This window comes from Diorhabda carinulata, chromosome 8, assembly GCF_026250575.1.
Source record: "Diorhabda carinulata isolate Delta chromosome 8, icDioCari1.1, whole genome shotgun sequence".
Lineage (NCBI taxonomy): Eukaryota > Metazoa > Arthropoda > Insecta > Coleoptera > Chrysomelidae > Diorhabda > Diorhabda carinulata.
Genome location: NC_079467.1, coordinates 23,643,971 through 23,667,245, shown reverse-complemented (window position 1 = coordinate 23,667,245; position 23,275 = coordinate 23,643,971). Strand labels below are relative to the sequence as shown.

The 23,275-nt window shown below is 31.7% G+C and overlaps 1 protein-coding gene across 1 annotated transcript in view; it reads right to left on the bottom strand.

Moving 5' to 3' along the window:
* Positions 1-23,275, bottom strand: part of LOC130896925 (potassium channel subfamily T member 2) — a 179,460-nt gene that overhangs the window by 34,160 nt on the left and 122,025 nt on the right. Inside the window, exons 7-13 of the mRNA XM_057805320.1 lie at positions 17,802-17,876; positions 15,615-15,698; positions 11,629-11,723; positions 8,449-8,632; positions 6,960-7,124; positions 5,740-5,940; positions 1,314-1,531 (exon numbers count right to left, since the gene is read on the bottom strand). Of these exons, the coding sequence (XP_057661303.1) occupies positions 1,314-1,531; positions 5,740-5,940; positions 6,960-7,124; positions 8,449-8,632; positions 11,629-11,723; positions 15,615-15,698; positions 17,802-17,876 (1,022 nt within the window). The remainder of the gene's footprint in view (positions 1-1,313; positions 1,532-5,739; positions 5,941-6,959; positions 7,125-8,448; positions 8,633-11,628; positions 11,724-15,614; positions 15,699-17,801; positions 17,877-23,275) is intronic.

Genomic DNA, 23,275 nt, shown 5'->3' with positions numbered 1-23,275 from the left:
ATGTGAAAAATTACCAGCAAATCACTGGAAATTGTAAAAGTCGAGACTAGGGATTTTCGTTTGTGTCAAATTAAATGGCAAAAATGCGAGGCTAACGAGGAAAATTCTACAAATGTTTTTTCGTGTAAAAAAGTATCTGCTAAGCTGTGCTTCAATTACTAAACCCGTATATTGATATAAAGGTTTTTAGAAAAAAAGCAAAATTTGGTTTTTATAGGATAGATATACTCTGTGCCGTAAGATAATGATACGTCACATTTGACATATTCATATCAGTGTTGCCATATCTTCAAACTTGAGTAGCAACACTCGTATGAGATATAACGGTTGAAAAGGAAGATGAAAAATAGAAAACGAACGAGTTTTCTCGAATTCGACCTTACAGACGATAAGAAATTTGAAAGGCTAATTACCGAAAACTACGACAATTAGGAAACCACTAGGAACTAGCTACAAAAAAGCTTTTTGGAAGAAGTCAAACAGCCAAATTGAAACCAGTAGAAGACGATAGATCAAATCTATCCGTATATCCATGATTGTAATGAAAATAAGAGCTGAAACATTGAGAACAAAAAGTATAATGAGGACTACTGAAACGAAAACGCGAAAAACAATTAAGTGCCTTGAAAATAGATTGACTAGATAAGATCTTTGAGTGGAACTAGGAATCTCAGATGTAGTGAGAGACCTTAAATAAGATAGAAGAGATCATGTCACAAAAATGCCAGAAAACAAATGGGTGAAATGGATAAAAAAGCAAAAACCAAAGAAACCGCAACATGTAGACAGATCGTCAATAAAATGGTATGAGAGCTGGAGTTCAATGTCTTAATAAAACCTCAGGAGGAGGCTAATATTCGGAATTAACCAAGTCAGGTTTACATTAAAAGAAAAAGGAGAATCCGGAAGATGTCCAAAAAATGGGAGGAAGAGGAGGTTCAGGAAACAGGACTCAATTATTCAAATATGTGATGAGGGATGTTTTGTTTTTATTTTTTAGGTAGCTTCTGCTTTCTTTAAATGTTCAAAGAGATTAATAAAGTACTAAGGACATTCGTTAGGTTTACTCCTTTGTTCAAAAAATCGTATAATAGGTACTATGAGCAAAGAACTATGGAAAGTGTGGTCTTATTGAATGACATAACTAATACAAATAATTTTGAAGGAGCTATTCTTATTTATATGAATTGATTTTTAGAGAAATAGCATGCTACATCACGTGTTTTCCATACAAATATAATGAAACGTCTTTGAAAGATGTATTATCGAAAATACGATGTATAGAATTTGCTTGTGTAGTTACATATACTCACTGGCCCCTTGAAGTATGAAGTAGCAATGTGACCAATGTAGAAGCACCGGGACAGGTGCAGTTATTAGCGAGTAAAGCATATTTAAATTCATCTTCGCAGACGACGAATTCTGCGAACTTTACATGGAGTTTATTCTCGGGTCGGAAAATTTGAACGTATTGGGCGACATTTGGAGCGAAATCTTTCACTGCCCACGATCGTAAAATCGTGTGCTCATCCTGAAAAAAAAATTAATATTTCTAAAAACAAATTATTTTCTAACTTTGCATTCCTTGGACCTTTTTATATATTTTGATAAATGATAAATCAGGTCTCTTTTAATAGAAAATTAGTTTCAAAATCAGAAAAAAATGATAATGCAACTTTTAAGTCATTCTCTAAAGAAAATGTACTTTTGGCATACTATAGCGAACTTAGGGCTAAAGATAAAACATTGTTTCTATAAATTATGAACAGATAGGCGAAAAATTTAGTAGGCTAGCGTAAAAAAAATATTTTTTCAACAGAATACAATGATTATAGCACATCAAACAATTATAGTTCGTCTTGACTTTATCCTCAAAATAGGATTCAGTTTTGCTGTAACCATTTCATCGGCACACAATTTTTGTCATCAAGCTTCCACTTGAGGTCTGAGAAAAGAAAATGGAGATTATGTCGGACCTAACCTAACTATCTTTTTTATTTATTTGTGACAGGACGCACTGATTTTAGATAGTTTAGATAGTCGGTGACTATTTCTATAGGCGCATTCAAAATACTGATTCTATAGCCTTGTCATCTGACTTTTTCATCTTTCCGCTTTCTTAAGTTGCTTCATCACATGCAGTCCACAAGGCTGATTGTCGATTGGAAAGAATAGAGCCTTGTTTCACCCATTTCAGCTCCTGTTCAGAATATTCATTCACGTTCCTTTGACATCTCTAGGATATCAGCTACCTCAATCTGCTTCACTTCACGCTTATCCAAAATAATTTAGTGATCTTTTTTGACGTTTTCGGTTCCCCAAAGTTAATCAAAGAAACATGTAGCTTTAAAAGGCGGAAACTTTTATTCCAGAACAAAATGATAATATCATAAACGAGGCTCCCGATAAAAAATTTCTGGCGACAAAGGTAGTAGACTTCACAATAATTTCATTATCCAAAATGATTTATTTTCCTTTGCTGGACAATATAAATGATAGGTGCTGTATACAAACTACGCATTAAGAGGCTTATGGATCTATTTTTATGGTCAGTGTACCAAATAGAAAAAATAAAAGTTGTCGGTTTTATAGTATATCAACCAGTTGGTACATATAACTTAATTTGCGTGATTTATTACGGTTAAACGATAACTGTTATCTTCAATAAACGTTTTGACAAGTCATATTAATATGGAAATAAATGTAATAACTTGATTTTCAGTTTTCCATTCGATAAAATCCACTAATTAAGCATTTAATTTACATCATATATCCCGATCACTATTTTAAAAATGAAATTAATCCAATGAATATCAGAATTAAGCATTTTCATAGAGTCGATCATTTTAAATCGAATTGTGACTATTTAATCTGTTTTAGTGAGTAATTGTATGGAATTAGAATTTCGTGAGCTTTCCCAAACACCTACAAACAAGTGTTTTTTGGAAAATTTTCGATCTAACAGAAACGAAGCGTTCAAAATGGCTGACATATTGGTGTTAACAACTTCAGTTGCTTGTTTTGATACTATTTTTATGAGAGGTGGTTCCAGTTTATATGGAGGAGACAAATATCGATTGATATTGATTTTATCTTCATCTGTATCTGTAAAGTTAGGTGCAAAAACATTTTGTAAGTGCTTTGCGAAGGCTACTACGTTCTCGCTGTTGATTTTCAACCACTGACCTTCAGAGTTACGAATGGGGGGATTTTAAACTTGTGGAAGTTTTTTCTAGCCTCCCATAATGAGTATTCTGTTGCTTCTATTACTCGTAAATCTCTTCGTTTGATAGAATAATATTTCTAGATTCAGAAACTAATACTTGAATAGCTGTTTAAGCCAAACTAATAATCACCGATCTTTTTTATGAGAACCAATAACTTGAGGAATAAGTTTTGTAGTTGGTGAGTTTTTTCTTTAAAATAAAAATGGAATATTTGATTTGAAGTTCCCTGAAGTCGCTGAAATAAGTATCAGGTTTACTGTTTCAATAAATTCGTGTTGAGATATGTCTGCATGCATACTTACATGAACAATCTAGTTTTCCTCATTTAAGATTAATCCTATAATCCTCGTGACGTCTGATATTTAATTGAATTCTGGTTTTCCACGTAAATAAGTAGCTATTACATTTAAATTTATAAACATTGTTAGAGGAAAGATCGCAGGGAATCTTTCACAATAAAACGAAATCTAATTCGTTTCGAAGTAGTAAAAGCGGAATTTATTTCGAGCTAACGAGAAATTTCGTTAATTAACTTAACCAAAATGAAAATTATGGAAACTCTGTAGCATATTGTTGAGTAATTATATTTTGTATTGAATCAAAAACTAAAATTTCTAACTAACTAAACAGCTAGAATTCAATATGCTACAACAGATGGAAACCAACGAGAAAACTAAACACCATAAAAGGTAAAAAGCTGAAAGTCATTAACCAGATCAGACCAGAATGCACCATCCTAGGTCAGTTGGGGAAAGGCTTCACCTCAGAAGAAAAGAAGGAGGCAGAGGCCGGGTTAACATATTCTTTGAAAAATCCTGTAGTCAACCAAAAAAAAAACCTCCCATGATAAATATCCCCGACTCGTTTCAGATATAAATGAGTTATTTCATACATAAAACTCAGAGTGTATAATCGAGTTGTGGTCAAACTTATGTCCAATATATAAATAATTTGAACTAATTCCAGTCTAAACTCAATCTCATTTTCTATTCTGAAGTCAAGTGCACAAACGAACCGTGATGAATAATAAAAACAGGTTTAGCCGTTTCTTAATTGATGAACTTTTCAGGCATCGACGTTGAAAGTTTATTTTACAAAAGGATTTCAAATCGATTTATTCGAATCGTAGATGATACCGTGAAATATTGATATCTAATTTCAAGTGTTTCAAGTGAAACTTTGAGTGTTTCGCGTTTGTATGTTTGTATAAATACTGTGTTACGAACAAGTCTGCGATATTGGTTCTGGAGACGGTCCTGGCGGGTTGTAGTGGAATTATAAAACAAGCTAAGGTCTTGTTGTCTATTTGTTTTGTTTGTTTATGTTTCTAGATCTTTTGAGAATTTCGTTTGGATATTTAAACGAAATAGAAAAATAAAACGAAGAATTTTAATAAATTATATAAGCTATTTAAGTGTTAGTGATAAGTGTAGTGTAAATTAAGAACGTAAGAGATTTTCCAGTGCGCTTTCAAAAATTGTATACAACTATCTGAAGAACAGAAACATTGAGTCCCATTAGGACAACCACATTTTCTAAAATCCGCTCTTTAGTGATTAGCAAAATTTGGGTTTCATGCAAAAAATAACTTCTTCTGTGACCTTACTTTGCAGTAACCAAACTGTTTAATCCAAGTTCCTAACTTCGCTTTGTGTTGAGAGAAAAGATTTCTCCTTGTTATTCAATTTATTTAAGTCGGCACACCTGAGAGTAATTGGAATTATTACTCGAGAAAATTTTTAATACATTCCAATCCGTTTCGTCTGATATGTTTTACGGCGTAAAATTCACGCAATCTACTGTTTTAACACAGAGTAATGAGTAATGAGAATGTTTTAACAAATTGAACAATATATTATTTAGCAAAGGTTTCAACCGAATCATTTGTAACTCTAGGGATTTCATTCGTCGCTAATACCTACCCGGAGAATCACATAACATATTTTTTTTCAAACTACAACGAGAATTAGGAGAAGTTCGTAAAGATTAAATGTGAGTATCCAGGGAAATACTTTATATGAATGTTTAAAAACTTCTTTCACGAGGGTTTCATTAAATATTAATCGTACTTAGAAGAGAAGATGTAACTGTTCCTTAATCCTTATATCTTTGTACCCTTATGGATTCCTATTTCTTCGGCTCTTTCTTTCAAAATTCTCTCCAATTCTTCCGTTAATTTGTTATGGTAGCACCTCGTGTAGTTTGTTCCCTCTATGCTCAGTAGATTTCGTCCATCCATGTCTTCTTTGTTAATCTTCTACTCCCGGTTCTTATTGTTCTGGCTTCTAACATTCTTCTTTCCTAATTCGTATCTGTTATGGAGTTTTTCACTTATTTTTAATGGTGTCTTTCAAACTTTGAGGAAATCGAGTTATTTACATCGGACTTAAAAATTCAGCTCCAAAGCACCTGTCTCTTTTGTTCAGTAGGTTATTACGGATATTATAAAAATACTCAAATTACATATTTTTACCAAGGTTGAATAGAAAAATAATTTTTTTTTCAAACTTACCGCAGCTGTTTTATCGGCGTAATTCCTAGCGGCTAAAATGAAACACGCCTCTGCTTCATTCATACGTGCTCTTGCCAAATCTGTATCCTTAAGACAAGATCCTTGGATGTATATAACCCTTTGTGCCCAAATAGGTACCTGCAATATCATTCTCATGGTCGTATCGAGTTCCATCGGAGACAAAAGAACAACGTAATAGTCCTAAAGAATCAAAAATGTCCTGTATCAGAAGAAAGCTGTGGTGATTTTGCATGTATCTCGTTTATATTATAATATATTTCAAAATTTTTTTAATTAAATATTCTGTTTCTAATATAAGAGTCGTATCTTAAATATTTACAGTCCCATAGACCTTCAAGGTCCAAGACTTATTCTGGTTTCATCGGTCTTGGGTTAAGATCAGAACTGTTTCATGACCAATCCATTGCACAATCTGAGCAGCATGCTGTCTAGCATTATCTTGCTGAAACCAAAAACTCTAACCAATAGAAGAACCAAATTGTATCACACTTTCCTTACGTACAGGCATAGTTGTACTCTTGAACTGTCATTATTAATAGTCAGTAAGACAAGTTAAAGAGTTTCCTTCAAAAAATATAACTGATCCATCACCAAATAATTTGCTATTTTAGAAGTTAAACCTTCGATAAACTCTTATATGTATATCTGAGTTGTAGACACAAAAAATCTTCTTTCGTTTGACTTTCAACCCGATTGATGTATACTCTAGTAAAATTTAATTTTACACTACGATTCTATGGGGTCAAAACTAGTACTTGCGCTGGGATTCTCAGTTTCAGATTTCAATTAAGTACCGATAAATAGTATAAATTGGCCCTTCTACATCTTGTAGATGAGCCTTTGCGGCAATATCTCTGTCACAAATCGTTGTCTTTGAGCAAGAAATTGCCATAATTGTGATAAGTTATGTGATTTCTGTCTAGATCAGGTCTCCTCCAGTACTGACATGTGTCCTTTCAAGGTTTGTTCATACGGGAAACGGATGTATGAAATCTGTATCCAATTCTTCGTAAGCTCCATCTTTAATTCAGTAAAATAATCATACCCACTCTGTATAAATAATATTGTAGTGAAAGCACTAATGGCTTAAAAATTATTGCAATGGGTTTGAAATATAATTCCAAGTATCCCCTTGATGGTTTTCCAAGATAAAGTGAATCATCTTTTTCGGAAAGCAATTCTTACAACAAAATTCTTACTTGTAAAAGTGGATGAGCATAAAATTCGTTCAAAAAATCCATTATCGTGTCTGCGTGCAACGTTGTACTACAAACAACAACGTGTTTTTCTGATTGTGCTCGATGTGAGGAATACGAACCACCCAATTTTTGTCGTTCCATCCAAGTAAACGCCAATTGCTCGAACTGAAATAAAAAATGTAATATAATGAGGAAAAAAATTTTGATTGATTGATATATTGAAACGTGCCGTTTCAAATTAAATACAACGTAGACAACTCACTAAAGATGACATCAAGTTCACTAGACGAGGAAATTAAATTGATGATTTAGCTTCATTTCAGACTTTGATCGATTAAAAATTGATTAGAGTGGAAATAAATTTAAAACTTACTGAAAGCATTCATTATTATACTAAATTAAGCTAAATCCGTAAACCAAACAGATCAAAAGTTTTACCCGAAGGGTAACTTGATTAATTACTGATGAAATGACTTAAACATCTCAGTTTCGTTATTTAGAAACATTAAGGTAACTTAAATATCACACTTTTCATACGTTAGGTTAGGTTTTGTATGAGCAGGCCTGAGGCTAGGGTGTCCCTTAACAGCAGAGGTCAAAAGTCAACATTGAACACCCCCTACATTTTTTCCTATCGTGTAAGAGAGAACCCTTAAATGTCTTTTGATATGTCAGTTTTGTGATACTTCGCAGAATTTTGAGATTTAAAATAAAAATAAAGAAAAATCACTCAAGTAAGTATTAAAGTAGTGATTTCGAAAGTTTTCCTTATTTAGAAATTAACCTGTTGGGTTTACGTTTACAGCGCGCCTAGCAGCGTCATTCACAACTCTTGTAAGTCGGGATCTGGTTCCACTGAACACAGTCCTCATAGAGAAAAACTGCTAATACATGATACCGTTTGAAAAGTTTCAGAGATTGCACACTGACAAAATTTCTCATGTTCATTTGCAGGAAGGCATCGACATCCTTTATAGAGAGGAAGAGCACAAACTTCTGTAACAACTTCTGAGACATCAGAAACTCCCTTAGAAATACTAGCGAATAGCCTAAGAAAGCACAACCAAACGAAAGTCCCTGAGTCCATTCTCCTCATATTTTGACAGCTTGAGCTGATGCCTGAGTCGCCAAATATTCAGGGCATACAATTCACGAGGAATAAAGTGGACGTCAGTCAGTGTCTTGGCGCGGTGGGTAGTGTTTTCGTCCCTCTAAAATTTTCTCCCGCAAAAATTCTCGGTTGTGGTAGTTAACCTGATAGTAAAGTAATTTTTTCGTCTTGACCAATGAAAGTATGATATATCTACGAATAATAACTTCAATATTATGATCTATTTTGTTATGTACAACTATGAAATGATATTGTTGGTAATATACAATTTTCCTTTATCCGGATTATCTCTAGCATATGTTTCACTTTAATTTTCCTCGACTAATATCATATTAAATGATTCAACAGCTTGTTTAATCAATTAATTGTTGATGATACCTGTGTGGGAAGGACGATTAGGGCGACGCATATCATAATGACCATCCAAAGCTGAGAGGGCCAGATGTCAGGTACAAAATCCCCGTATCCAACTGTCGAGAACGTTACGACGACATAATAAGTGGCTTGGAAGAGGTTCAGATGCCTATGACCGGCTCGTTGACAATGTTGGATCCCACAAACGCTGAAACAAAAATGATTATATAATAAAAAAACTTCTTGTTACGGTAAATGAAATGCAAATACTGTAAATGATGGAAAAACATGGAAATGTTGTGGAAAGACACATTCGATTGTACTATAATTGAAATCCGTGTAAACTTTCACCCTACGCTCCTTCAAATCTATGAGTCTCAGATGCAAGAAAATCAAACACATCTACTTCTTATATTGTCACAAATCAAATCAAATATTTCTTTCATATTCGGTTATCTAATTTCAAGCACCAAGTTTCTTTTAAACATTTCCAGTCGAATGTTTTACTTTGATCAAAATGTTCAAATTTTGAATGTAAGTTCGCAGATAAATTACAAATGCAAACGAAGTCGATTGTGAGCAATTTATGGTTCTATAGATTTATTTGATTTGATATATGTTATGCAATAACTCACATTTGCAATGAAAAATTTAAATTGGTAGTAATAAATTACACCCTCTCGAAATTGATCATTGGTATATCGCGTTCGAATATAAAGAGGTCGTCTGAAATAAGGATTTTACGGTGTGAAACAGCCAAGAGAAATAATAAATAGGGGCGCGTTGGGAAAAACGCTTGGACACGTAAATATTAATTTTTTTCCAATTTATTACAAAAATTAACATTCTGAATATACACAATACATTACACTAAAAACTTAATGTAAATTAATAATGTAAAAAGAAGAGTAAAACATGTCAACTGAAAAGATGCTCGATACGCTCGTCGCGAACATCTTAGCAGCATGCTAATATTGTATAAAATCGTCTTCTAACGTTACTCAACATTTCATCTGAGTTGAGTTGAGAGGTTTAGTTTTGACTTATCCCTATAAAAAGAGGTCTAACGGTGTCAGATCAAGGGTCCATTTTATCGACTCGCGCCTCATTATCCATGATTTTGGGAAATTTTGGTTCGAGTACTGTCAAAAATTCGATAATGGGACGCTGCTCTATCTTGTTGAAACCATGTTACATTTTTAGCAGCTTGCGGGTTTGCTGGATCAGGATAGAAGTTTGTCAAATTTGTTACGACATTGGAACGGTTTCAAATATTTATTACCATTCAAGTTGCCGTCAATGAAAAAGGAACCTGCGACATGATTTCCAGCACAGCCTGTCCAAACTCAAGAAGTAAGTCGCGTGGTATTTAAACCTGGTAAATGTTTCTGTGTACCAAACGACTAGCGTTAATATTCTTGTAAAATCATTCATTGGTGTTAAGTGTCACTTCGAATAGTGAAATTCTATACGCTCATTTTTTTAAGGTGTACTATAGAGTGGCACAGCGGCAAAGTTTACAAATTCAACAAGCGGAAACCCTCTGAACAATAACGTCGACGACGGGAGCAAAAAATTGAAATTAATGGAAAATTCAACTCCCCTGTTTCAAAAACAATTCTAGCGACCATTCACTCTCCATTATCTGTACGAGCATACAAATTGCTTTTAAGTTTGCGTTCCAAATTTATTTCGTTTTATCTGACATTTCGTTATTAGAGGTTAGCGGCGGCGAAATCATTTGGAGTTTGATAGCAACCAGTATACATTTTAATTAGAATCAGAGTTTTTTCTATTTAGTTTTTATTTAATTTAGTTGGCTGTACTATATTGAGAAATTCAAAATTGAAGCGCCAATTTTTATTAAAAAAGTTTGCTTAGATTATATTATTATCGTAACACTATGTGAAATTTTTTTGTCGTATTGTTTCGAAGATCGAATTTGATGAAAAATTGGCTTTTCCGAGGTAATAGATAAGTAAGACAATTATTGAGTAATAATTGTCTCATGTAAAATCAATTTAGTCAAAAATTGGGATCTTGATTTCAATTTGGTTGAAGATTAGCTTTTCTATGTATATTTTGTCAATTGTTAGCTTTTGTAGGGTTTTTTAAGCTCAATTATTTGAGAAATTGGCTAGACTTAGTTGAAAATTGGTTTTTATTCTTATTTTGATATTCATGATAAAAGTGATCTATTGATTAATATAAATACGCAAATTGTCAGTGTCAGCAAATTATTCAAAACGTCAATTTTTACTTATATTTTAAAAATTATTAAAGAAATAACAGTTTGAAACAGAAGACACCTAAAATCACGAATATTTAGGAACATAAATATATCAAAAGGTATAAGAAATAAGAAATTAAAGAAATTAAAAAATATATTTACTACGGATGAAACTAAATATTAACGTAAAGTTCATTTAATTCAGTTTTTTTTTAAATTAAAAATTTAATTGATTAAAATTTGCTTTTCCAAATTAAATTTTTCACAAAATGGTTTATAAAAATTTGATTTGATGAAAAATGACTTCTCTCCAATTAATTTTTCAGAAAACTACCTTTTTCGTGCTGAATTTAATCGGTAATTGGTTTATCCATTGTTAATTTGGACAAATATTGAGGTTTCTGTTTCGTATTATATTAGAATTTGTTTTTTCAAATTGAATTTGATCAAAAATGTGTTTTTTAAACTTAATTTTGTCAAAAATGGCTTATACAAGTCTAATTTGGTCCAATATTGCATTTTCTAAATTGAATTTTATAAAAAAATGCCTTTTTGAGTTGATATTGATCAGAAATGGCTTTTCCAATCTTAATTTCTTCGAACAATTATTTATCTAGCTTCAATATGTTCTGAAGTTCAATTTAGTAGGTATATGATTCACTTTGGTACTCGTCACGGGCATTTTTCATGAATTTGGTTTGAAAAAATTGTTTCTCCAAAGTTTAAATTGGTCAAGGATTGGATTTTATGAATTAAATTCGGCTGAAATTAGACTACTGAGCTAAACTTGCCCAAATATTAGCTTTTAAATGTACATTTCGATCAACTTGGTACTTGATAAAAATAATGCTTCTATATTGAGTAATTAGGTCTGTTTGAGTGTTCTTTATAAATATTTGTTAGGTTCAATGTCTGCGGAACGTTATTTAAAAAACATACTTGTGGTATTAATTCAGATAACGGCGAAAACATACCTGGTGAATACTAAACAGATGAGGGTCGCGGAAAGTATCGTCAGCTGTTGGGATAGAGCCGACTGAGATTTCTGCATAGCTCTATGGAGATCGTTCTGAAACAATAAAAACAATTATATCCATCGAACCAACGAAACACGTATAAGAAGATAATAGAATGGTACCAGTCCAATTCCCTCTTGGGTTTTGAGGTATTCAGAGCTTGCCTTTTGCTAGTGAGAAGGGTTAAGCAATTTTCGTGATAATTCTATTTTTCTACGTACAAATTCTTTTATGTACTCTTCCTCTAGGGTCTTTTCAGAGCACTGCTTTCCACCAACATGGTTACTGAAGAACATCATTTTTCAGTTTCAGGTAATTTGCTCCAAGTTTCGGAATGGTACGGCATCAAACATAGTGAAATTAACACCTACAATTTCGGTATGCAACAAATAAAAACTGCTGTTCATATTTTTAAGCCGTAGATCTGCATATTTATGGTTCGTTGGTTTCTTTTCCATCTCACAAAAGCTCAACAATAAAGCTTCCATCGTCTGAACTCGAACATATGAAATCAAATTTACTTTTTGGTATATAGACCACAATCTTATGCTTCAAAAAATCAGTTTTTGAATCTTTTGTGTTGTCAGCAATTTCTTTTGTAGCTAAACAACTCTTTAGCAATGTGAACCGACTCATACCATATTCTTCATTAACTTTATTAACTTTTTTGAGATATAGAAATTCCATAAAAAAGTGATACCTGGATTTTGCTGGTAACAAATCAGTACTGGCTGTACCTTTAGTTCTACTATGGTTACGATTACATTACAATTAAAATTAAAGTATCAAAGAATGATATTAATTGGTTGGTATGGAAATGTTTGGTACTATTACGATGTATGTATTGTAATTAATTTGAAAATAGAACGTTCCAAATTCAATTCTAATATTTTTTGCGTTGTTTTCATTTAAGTATAATAAAAATTATCGTTCTTTACACGTCCAAAAATGAATTTTTCCATGCTAGCCTGGCTAGTTTAATAGTAGAATGTTGAATGTATTGATTTATTAATTGCTTCAAATTATTCATTCGTAAAAGTAGACCAAAGTGCTTGAAGTTTCGAAATACATTTAATTTTAAAAGCAGTTATATGTAAAGCGATATAGATACTCATTTGAGTAGGGTAATTTCGTCGTAACGATCATTTTGAAGTTCATCAAGTAAACGCATAACTGGGGTTATAATAAAATTATAAGAGGGCGTCTAGAATTTCGTCCTTTTGTTTTAATCAAATTATTTGCTGAAATATAATATCTATAGCGTTAAAGTTGACTACAAAAGGATTACAATACTTAGAGTTCAATTGTATAAGAAGTCTTGTTATATTTTAAAATTGGGATGTTTCTAAATCGTCTTGATTTTAGTTCTATTCTGTTTAAAAATTAATTTGTTTCATGATTTTTGACATCTTTCACAAATATTCCAACTAATATATTGTTGCAATTTCAATAACATTCACTTTTCTTATGCTTTATAAATTGTTACGTTTATTTAAAATATCGAAATACGAGGGTTGCTTCTTAAGTATGGAGATTTGGCAATATTGATGTGAATATGTCAAATCTCATATTTCCATAACAAGTTTTGACATTTTTAATGATGAAAGTATTGCTTTCGACGTAGGTTAAATCAACAGCAGTGTGTCGATCGACTCGAATCACCGTGTTTCGCTGCTTCTCCCAATTCAATCGTGGTCGCACTTCGATACAGGATAAATTTCATGAAGGTCGTCCAAAATCGGCGGAAAACGTTGATACTGAGCGTGAACTGATATTGCAAGATCGTATTGATAATCGCTTAAAAAAAGCTCGTGTCGATTGGTGCAAAAAAATTCAATCGCGGTGCTTTAAAAGACGTCGATAATGTCGTGATAGGGATCGAATCATGGATCTATGTATACGAACCCAAAACTAAAACAACAATGGCCTGTACGGGTCTTTCAAGACGAAACACTTCGAATCAAATTATCGTTCCATTAGAGCAACGTAGAACGGTCGATTAGGAATTGTGCATCAATCGCAGAAGGCGAGTCAATGCGAGCTCTCACGCATCAGTTTAAACAGTCTTTCTGTACATCTTCCAGTACATTTTTCTAGACCTGAAGAAGTAGTTGATGCGTTGAGATCACATGTTAATTAAAATGATAAAATAATCAAAAAAAAAAGATGTATTTTTGGTACTTAATATTTTATCTTTCTCTAGTTTCGAAACCAATTCAGGTTTATTAGATCATTGAATGCAATATTAAATAGACAAAGGAGTTTTTTTGTTGACAAATAAAATCAATATCAAGACATAAAAAAATCGTCTAGACTTTTTTGATATTTAGTTTATGTGGAAGTTACAACATGTTATAATCGATTATAGACGTAAATTTTGTATACTTTAGAAAAAAATCTAACCTTGACATCATTATAGATTAATAGCTTCAAGTTATTTATATTGAAACCCAACATTTTCAAAAATGGGATTGAAACTTCGGTTACATTTACATGCATTTCTATCCTCCATATCAATTTTTAAAAAATAATTTAGTATCTCAATTACTTGAAAAAAGAATTTCTGAATCTTTCAAAACTATTGAAATTGTTTTCAATTATTGTAATAGAATGAATTTTATTGCCACTTTCTCAGCCAAACCATGTAATGAAATTCAATTATTGTAATAGAATGAAAAATTCTTTTTGATTTTTTTGAAATCATTAAACTTCGGTGCTTTTATTGCCACTTTCTCAGCCAAACCATGTAATGAAACCAAACTCTGGAATACGAGAATTAATATCTGAGACAAATAAAAATAAAAATATTCTCCATTAAGATCTGTACACTTTTGTATGCGTCGAAGGATTTTTTTCCATTCCGGTTGAGATACCTCCAAAACATGTGATTTGAACGCAACCTTCGCTTCTTCAGGTGTAGAATAACGTCGACCTCGCAATTTAATTTTGATCTGCGGAAATAAGAAGAGGAATAAGGGTTTTCCCATCAATTCGATGCTTTGACAAAAACTTTTTTGCTTCAACGTGAAAGCTCGTTTTGTTGTCGTGGAAAATTATTCGATTTTTGCGATTGCGACATATCCTGTTATTCAAAAAAAAACAAGCAACAACCATTTGCTTTGAAGTTTTTCGTGCGAGAACAACTTTTGATGGATGGCTCGACATTTCTCAACCCTTTTATTATCAAAATGTTCATAAATTGGGCGAAATTGCTACAAATATGGTAGATGTGAATCTTGTCTAAAAGAGAACTAATTCACTATTCAAGATAATTAATTACTTTGCTTTCTGTAAGACCTGCGAATATATTTAACTAGAAAAAATGTACTTTCGGGACGATAAAAAAGTCCCTATTCCGTCATTGTTAGTTTAGAAGTAGTATAAATAATTATTTTACTGAATTCCACGTTATTTTCTTATATTTTGTTGTCGGGATTATAAAATTGTAAAAATACACACGAAAAACCTCTTGTAAGTTTAATGGAAACTTTCACGCTAGAAAAATCTTATCGGCAAATATTTTTTTGTGCAAAAAACGGTACACTTAGGTAACAAAACTTTTCTCAGCCTCCCCCTCATCTATATTCGATGGAAAAGGGAAATGTTCAGAAATTTATTAAAGCGAGAGAGTTCATTGGTGTTTGATATGGAATGTTGGAAATGATAAATGTAATACTATAAGACATTAAGTGCGTTGTTAAATATTTATTTTCATGGAAATTCAGGTTTTTCCACGATATTGTTTGTATTTAGAAACTTCATTTTTTCATCTTTAAATATAAATATATTTTTATAGTATCATACTGTGTGTTTGTGTTCATCTGAAAAAAGTAATAGTAATGGAACTGAGAAATTTTTCATTTCCAAATTTTAATTATTCCACAACCTGGTATAAGTAAAACCGAATATTCCGAATATATTAAAATGATGATTTTCATACTTACAAACATATTTTCCAGAGCGTGCTTGGCTAGCCAACAATTCAAAAACACTGGTATGAATAAGTTTCTTAATGGCGGGTAGAAAAGCTGAAAACAAAAATCGTATTACTAATATCAAAATGGCGGAAATATTTTTTTTGAAATTCGATGTATACAATTCTTATTCAAATTCAGAAAACTCAAACTCAAACGTCATGCATTCGATCACATTTTTGAGCTCTAAATGAAAAATAAGGACAATTTTAAATAAGGTTTCATGTACTTGGGTTTTGCCGTCCTTGAGATATTCCATATTTTGCGGAAATTAAAAATTGGTATAAAAGTTTAATCCCGATGAATCCAATCCATTAAGACATGTGAAATTTACAACGGTGAGTGAGAAATGGGGGCCCCAAAATGAACCACTGTTCACGGAAAAGAATAAAGATTAATGTCTAAAAGAAATATATAACGTGTCTAATTTAACATAGTAGTTAGAGCTCAAAGAGTTAGGTTGTTTGGGGCATGTGTACCCAATAAATTTAAACAGAATTCGTTGAAATGACAGGGAATCAGAAGGACAAGAAGCTGGTCGAGAAAGAAATGGATAGAAGAGGTAAACGATAGGTTTCAGACGAGTGGGACAGAAAAAACAGAAGACAGAAACCGGTGGATAGTAGAGAAACAAGAGCAGAACAAAACTTGAAGAGTTTAGGAATATTTGAGTTTAGAATATGTATTTTGTAAATATGTAAATATGAAAATTTAGTCATGGACTTCAAGGCCTATAATGTATGTAAACCAAATTTACTTTATGACTTCATAAATTCAATATTTTTTATCCCATATTGGAATAATGAATTATGTTTGTTCAGTATTGTATAATGAAGGTTTGTTAGCGAATCAGAAATTACCACACTTGATATTTTCACATTATTAATTACTATAACCTGCCAATGCATTATTTAGCGACTGTATTGAACACCAATTAATATTTCAGTATTTGCTTATTGGCGTTTTCAATATCCATTCGTTTTAGTTGTTCATCATAATTGAAAACGGAAATAATGCAATTCAAATGCTTAGTGACGTAATTATTGGGTTGTTTTTTTTTCAACAATTTTGCTTCGATCCCACCGTGATGAAAAAATTTCTGAAAGTTTGGGCATATAAATTTAAGTCGTCGACCACCGAGGGGTGTTAAGTTTTTTCTAAAAAAAAAAACTCTGATGTTTGATTTTTGAATTTCTATAGCTCAGTTGCATTTTATAGCATCGCTTTGGAGTTTCGGAGTTTTTTCAGAATTGATTGTTATACCAAAGTGTTCATTGCGGCCAAGCCGAAGAGGTAGTACGGGCCGCTAAACTTTTTCCATGAAATTCGCGTTTTATCGCAAAATAAATGGAAAAAAGCACCCTAATAATTAATATATATTTTTTAATTATAACTCTATATCTACAACTATCATATAATATGTAGATTACTAAGACAAGTATTGACAATTGTCAATTATATTGAATAATATTCTTGGCTTGTCTTGTTAAAAGTTGAAAATTATAGTAGGTGGTGCTTTAAAGAGACATTTGTTCTTACAAACATCAATTGTAGAATTTTGTGCTGTTTATATCTTCAGTTCTCTTTATTTTGCGTCATGCCTAACAGCAGTAAACGTAAAAACCACTTCTGTTTCTCGAAAGAACATCCAACTGGAAAATTGAATGAAACTGCCAAGTCCATCGGCGAAAATAAAGCCACGACTTTGATACCTGATGAACTGAATGAATTTCTTAGAGAAGCTGCATATTATTCGATGGTTAAAAAGAACATACAAGAAATTGACATAAATAAGTTGACTGCTAAGGAGAAACGAATTTTTTTGTCTCCAAAACTGGGAGAGTCTTTAAATTTTTCTATTATCGTTAAAAAATTGTGAGAGACAGCTGTGAAAAAACTGGAATAGTGGAAATCGAACGTTATCGAAGATTACATCGATGACAACATAAATAAAAAGTGACAGATACTACTTATAGTGTAGTGAGTCCAGAATCCACCCTTCAATAACTCTATTGACAATAATTAATTATATTTTTTTTCCTGATAGTTGCGAATAGAGGCAACACTTCCTCGAAACACAAAATTTTGTATTAAGGATTCACACTCATATGCAATTAATTTGGTTTAAACATATTTTAAGTAATAATAATAACTTACTGTTAACGTAAAAGGAATGGTATTCACAATTTCTAAGATGAAATGGAAAGACATCAGCTGCTGCCAAATATTACCCTGCAACAAAAAAGTTAATAGATAAAGATACAAAATAGACTGAAAACTTTTTCAACGGATCGTTAATCCCAAAACAATCGATTATATATCAATCTCTTGTGATATAATATAAGATTTATAAAGGTTTTTTCATATTATGAAGCTTGAATTTTGGTTTTCTTAGCCTCTTATTAGTATTACTACCAACTCCACGAGTTTTATAACCAGGAAGAGTTGAACTGAAAGTGTACAATACGCGTGTCACACAGAAGTTAGTTCTTATCTAATGGACATGCTTTAAAAGATATGAGGACTGGAAATTTCGCCCTTTATAAAGGTCTGGAGTATTCTAAAGCATTTCATTACATTATCTAATAGTCTCGAATGCTGTATTATCTTTTGTCCATCACGAAGTGTTCAGTTTTTTCGTGAAGGTATCGAGATATTCATGATACTTAAACTAAATATCAGTCATTTCCTTATAAAGAATCAATTTAATCCAATTAATTTGATATATTCAAGTCTTTCTTCAGGAAATATGAACCTATATTAGTAAGGAGCTTTTGTGAATTCCTATTTGTTCCCCCGCGGCTCTCGACTGCATGTATATACCCGCATTGCCTGTATAAACATTCTGTTAAGGTAACTCAACAATCACTTGTCCCAGTTAATATATTTAACTAGCTAACTTATACCTCTATATGTACTATATTACAACATTACGGGGCAAATGAAAGCCATTACGAAATAAACGTTTCAGAAATGGTTGAAGTCATGAACTCAAAGCTGGATAATTGCATTAACTATTCCATTTTTTTGGAATCAAACATCAAACATCGATAAACTTAAAATCACGCTAGAGCTATTGAATGTCCTCTGAAACTATTATTCCGTTATTATACGAGAGTTGTACCAAAAGTTACAGCATCGAGAATCGTCAAAGATCGCTACTCCCATCAAGTGCGAATTTCCAGCAATAATCCGGTTTATCTGTGCCCCTTTTGTTATAATTATAATTTATGGCCGACCGAGGGACGTTCTTAGTTACTCGGTACCTGAATAGAGTAAAGTGAGTCACAAATAGTTCAGTATTTGATACGAATTAATTTATTTGAATGGCGTGGTTATAAAACTTGTTGTCTGCGTTAGTCTCTTTCTCAAATGCCGGTAATTGAAAATCCATTGATGGTAATGATGAACGAAATAACTCGTTAAAGTGGAACAGGAAATATAAAAGATACATCGCCGTATATCAGCTATAAAAATATATCTTACGAAATGGTTTGCTTCATATGTCCATAAACGATATATTTGATATGAAACAATCGCAATTACTGTAACAGTGTAAATGTCATCGTTAAATATAGAAAACTTGAAAATTGAACTAGTAAAATTGACGATTTAGTGGAGTTGGCAATTTTAACTTGAATCGATTAGTATCAAAATTTATTAACTCCAATATTCACTGTAACAAGAAATATTTAGCGTACGATCATTAACTTACAATTATGTCATTTAGATGAATTGAATGCGCCCAAAAGTAAAATTAATCGTAAACTTATATATTAGTATCAAATGTAAAAGGCTTGCTTGCAGAATCTGCAGTTGTCTTCTTCTGCAAGGCCCATCATCTGGAGGTTGTATTTGACAGGGCAGTGACGTGGTAGAAGACCGACCACCAGTTTCAGTTTCATGTCAATTCTGGTTATCAAGAGATATTTCTTAGACTTATTAGTTGATATGGTTATAAATCTTTTGGATTGTCTTAGGCCTGGAGAGGTGCCTTTAGCCGTTGGTATGGACTCTTTATCCCTTTTTTTGGTAAAGTTGCTTGCTTCCTCATTATTTGGTATATTCTGATTTATCCTAGAAGCCATATTAAGGTTACTTTGTTTTCGTTAGCTAGTGCTTTGAGAGTTTGTTTACATTTCTACACTTCTTTGGACGTGCACTCAATAGCTTTTAGGAGAAAGAACGTAGATACACTTTTTAGAGACTTACTACTGATGCGATGATCATCTACAAGCTTTTGAGAAATCTCCAATTATTTTCCAGTCTTCTACCTATCCTAGATATGCCGCTGTTTTTGAAATATCCTCTGTATACGCATTAATCGTCAGTTGAATAGTGGCCATTAGCAATTTTTTCAGTTTTCCAGGATTTGATATAATGAAAAGTGTAAGCTTAAAAAAGTGGGTTGAGCTTTAAGAGATTGGTTTGATAGTTCCAAAATTATTGTTTGTAGTACTTCTGTCCAATTCTGTAATCCCAAACTAGTTTGATGTTCATTTTTACATAATTTTTTAGTAGTAGACGGTTTATTTACAGTATTTCTTCCAAATAATATCTACGAAAGTTTATTTATTTATTTATTTTATTTCTTTTTGTTCTAGAACTTTGTATAATTCGATTTAATTAGATAAATGATTTGTGTAAACGCAGTTAGTTAGTTTCAAATAAATAGTCGTTGTAAACAGAACGATTTAGTAAAAGTAATCGTAGGAATTATTCAAGTAAATTATTATAAGTTAAGTGTATTGTATAGTGTGTAAATAAATTAAGAAAATAAGAAATAATAAAGAAAAACATTACAGTTAATTTTGAGACTGAGATTTTTTTTTACCGCCCTGAATTATCAGTATAAAAAAATTGTGAACATGAGAGAAGAATTATCTAACTTTTCGTAAAAATAACTCCCTTGTTGCTAAGAATCGTATTGGTCAATAATTGGTGAATAAGCGGTTTTGCGAGGAGAAAACAACTTTTTCAAAACACTCCCTGGAGCTGAAACTTCAGCAGGTGGTACATAATTTAGTTGAGTCGGAGAACAGGGTATAAAAAATGGTCAGAGGGAATTGAGGGCTGAACTCTTGGGGGTGGTGCCCTATATAAAAACGTAATTAGTTTATTGTACTATCATGATGTATGTTTTTGTATTTAAATAAATCCTCCAAAATCATAGAAATGGAGATTCCTTAATTTCGTTATTTTGACTGTAGACTACGGGACCTTTATAAAAAATACAAGTCATATTTGAATTTTTACACAGTTATACAGGGTCATTCTAGATCCTAGATTACGGGACTTATTTTAGAACAATTGAAGCTTTCGTTTGAAAGAGAATTATTCAGAAAAAAATGCAAAAACACGTTTGTGAAGCCTTTGGAAGAAAATACAATTCAAATTTGGTTTTTTACATAGCTATACAAAGTGATGGGACTCATTTTCAATCGTAGATTGAAAAATTCTTTCAGGAAAGTATTCGAAAAATAAAAAACCGCATGACATTATCACGAAGTACAAGTCATATTTGGATTTTTGTATAATTATACAGGGTAATGAGACTAATTTTTTATCCATCCTTGATTACGAGACTTGTTTCTAAATAATAGATACTGGTAGTTTACACAGAATTCTTCTAAAAGCTTGCCGAAACATATTTTTATAGTTATATAATCGTATACTTTCTAAAGAATTTATCTAGGCAAGCTTTCGAAAAATGAATAGAAACGCATTTTTGAGGAGCTTTGAGGTGTGTGTTTTCACACAGTTATTGTTTCAAATGAATGGAAACTGTTGGAAAATGAAGGAAAAACATATTGTGGAGGAATCTATAACATAATCCGGGAACAAAATATGAATAAAATTCATAAATGAATGAGTATACTAGAAGCCACAATATTCTCGCGTCTGTTTCCTCCAAGTGTCCACACTGTCCACAGTACGTCTATTTTGAGAATTTTTTTTTACTGACGGTGTTTCATCTTTCAGAACATTGAGGAGTCGAGAAGTAATTGCTGGTTTTCCTTTTTTTTACCTTTAACTAAACTTTATAAAATGTAAGAGGGTAGGTACGCAATATCTATTTTTGGTCGGAAATGAACATCGAGGTATTCGCATTTCTTTTACTTTGTTAATTCATTCAAAATAGGTAGCAGACAACAAACCGCAAGTATTGAAGTTACTCAAATACAATTTTTTCAATGTATCATATTCATTCATTCAATAAAAATCCTTCACGCAGTTGAGTAAAAATATGTGGTCTCTATATAAGAAATCAAAAATTGTCGTATTTGTGGGATAGATTAAAAAATAAAGATATAAAGATATCGTGTCATATTTGAATATGTATTTATCGCTTTCAATATGTTCCGAAGCGTTTCTAGAGTAAACATATTAACAAGACAAGCTATACATGAATATAAATACAGTTATTGCTTTGAAAAGTTGAATGGAATCTTGAGGTATAACCAACGACATGACATTTTCAAATAAATGAAACGAAATAACAAAGCCATCACTACAACCATTAATAATTGTTATAGTGAATTTCGTCTGGTTATAAATTTTCCCCATCGTCGATTTATATCCATTAATCTCAACTAGTCTTAGAAGAAAATTAAAAGCCAAGTCAGTTGTGATTAGGTTTTTGATTATATTGGAATTTTTTTACCTATTAATTTGTGTTTTTACTTTTTAGTGTTTTAGTTTTTAGAACCCATTATTAAGTACGGCAAATATATATATTTGAATTTCTTATCAGTGATGACATCAGTGATAATAACAATATTGTGATAAAAACACTTAGGCGTTTCTTAAAACCTATAAAAATGAAAAATTTCCAATATTTAAATTATAAAAGAATATGTGATAAATATGAACTATTCTCACTATTTCATTGATAAATGTTTCATTTTACATTATTTGAGTGATATTAAGAGTTTGATAGGAAATAGAGCTGACATATTCTCACTATTACGCTCAAAGTGACAAACTTTCACTTATTCAATGACCAAAATATCTAAGAGCGTTATACAACTCACGAATATGACAAATTTCACAATTTCAAAGGTAGAAGTATAGACATTTTCTCACTATTGTTGCCCTAGACCTGTTAAACTACAAAAGAATTTTAAAATTCGGCGAAGGCGCATATTTTTTATAGGCGGAACTCGTATAATGTTTGCCGGTAAACAATTTTTATAGCAAGCGGTTTATTTTGAATAATTTCTAGAAAGATGTATCCATTTATTTGTTTGGTTTCTTCATTTTTCTATATATAAATAAGTGTATGTGCCACAGTTAGTTCAGTATATAATAAATAGAACGAATTAACGAAGTAATCAAAGAATTTAAATAAATTATTCAAGTTAGTTAAGTGATAGTGATAAGGGAATTATAAAAAGTGTAGTATATAGAGTTTAAATAAATTAATTAATTCACCCCACGAATAAAAATCATATGAATAAATAAGAAATTAGATAAAAACATGTGAAGCTTCTAATTTTCACACACTTTCACTATCGGAATGATAGAAGCATGGGGAAGTTGTCTCAAAGAATATAAATATGAAATATTCCCAGTACTTTTATAACAAAAACAAGTGCAAATATCTTATAAATGTGACAAATTGTCACTAT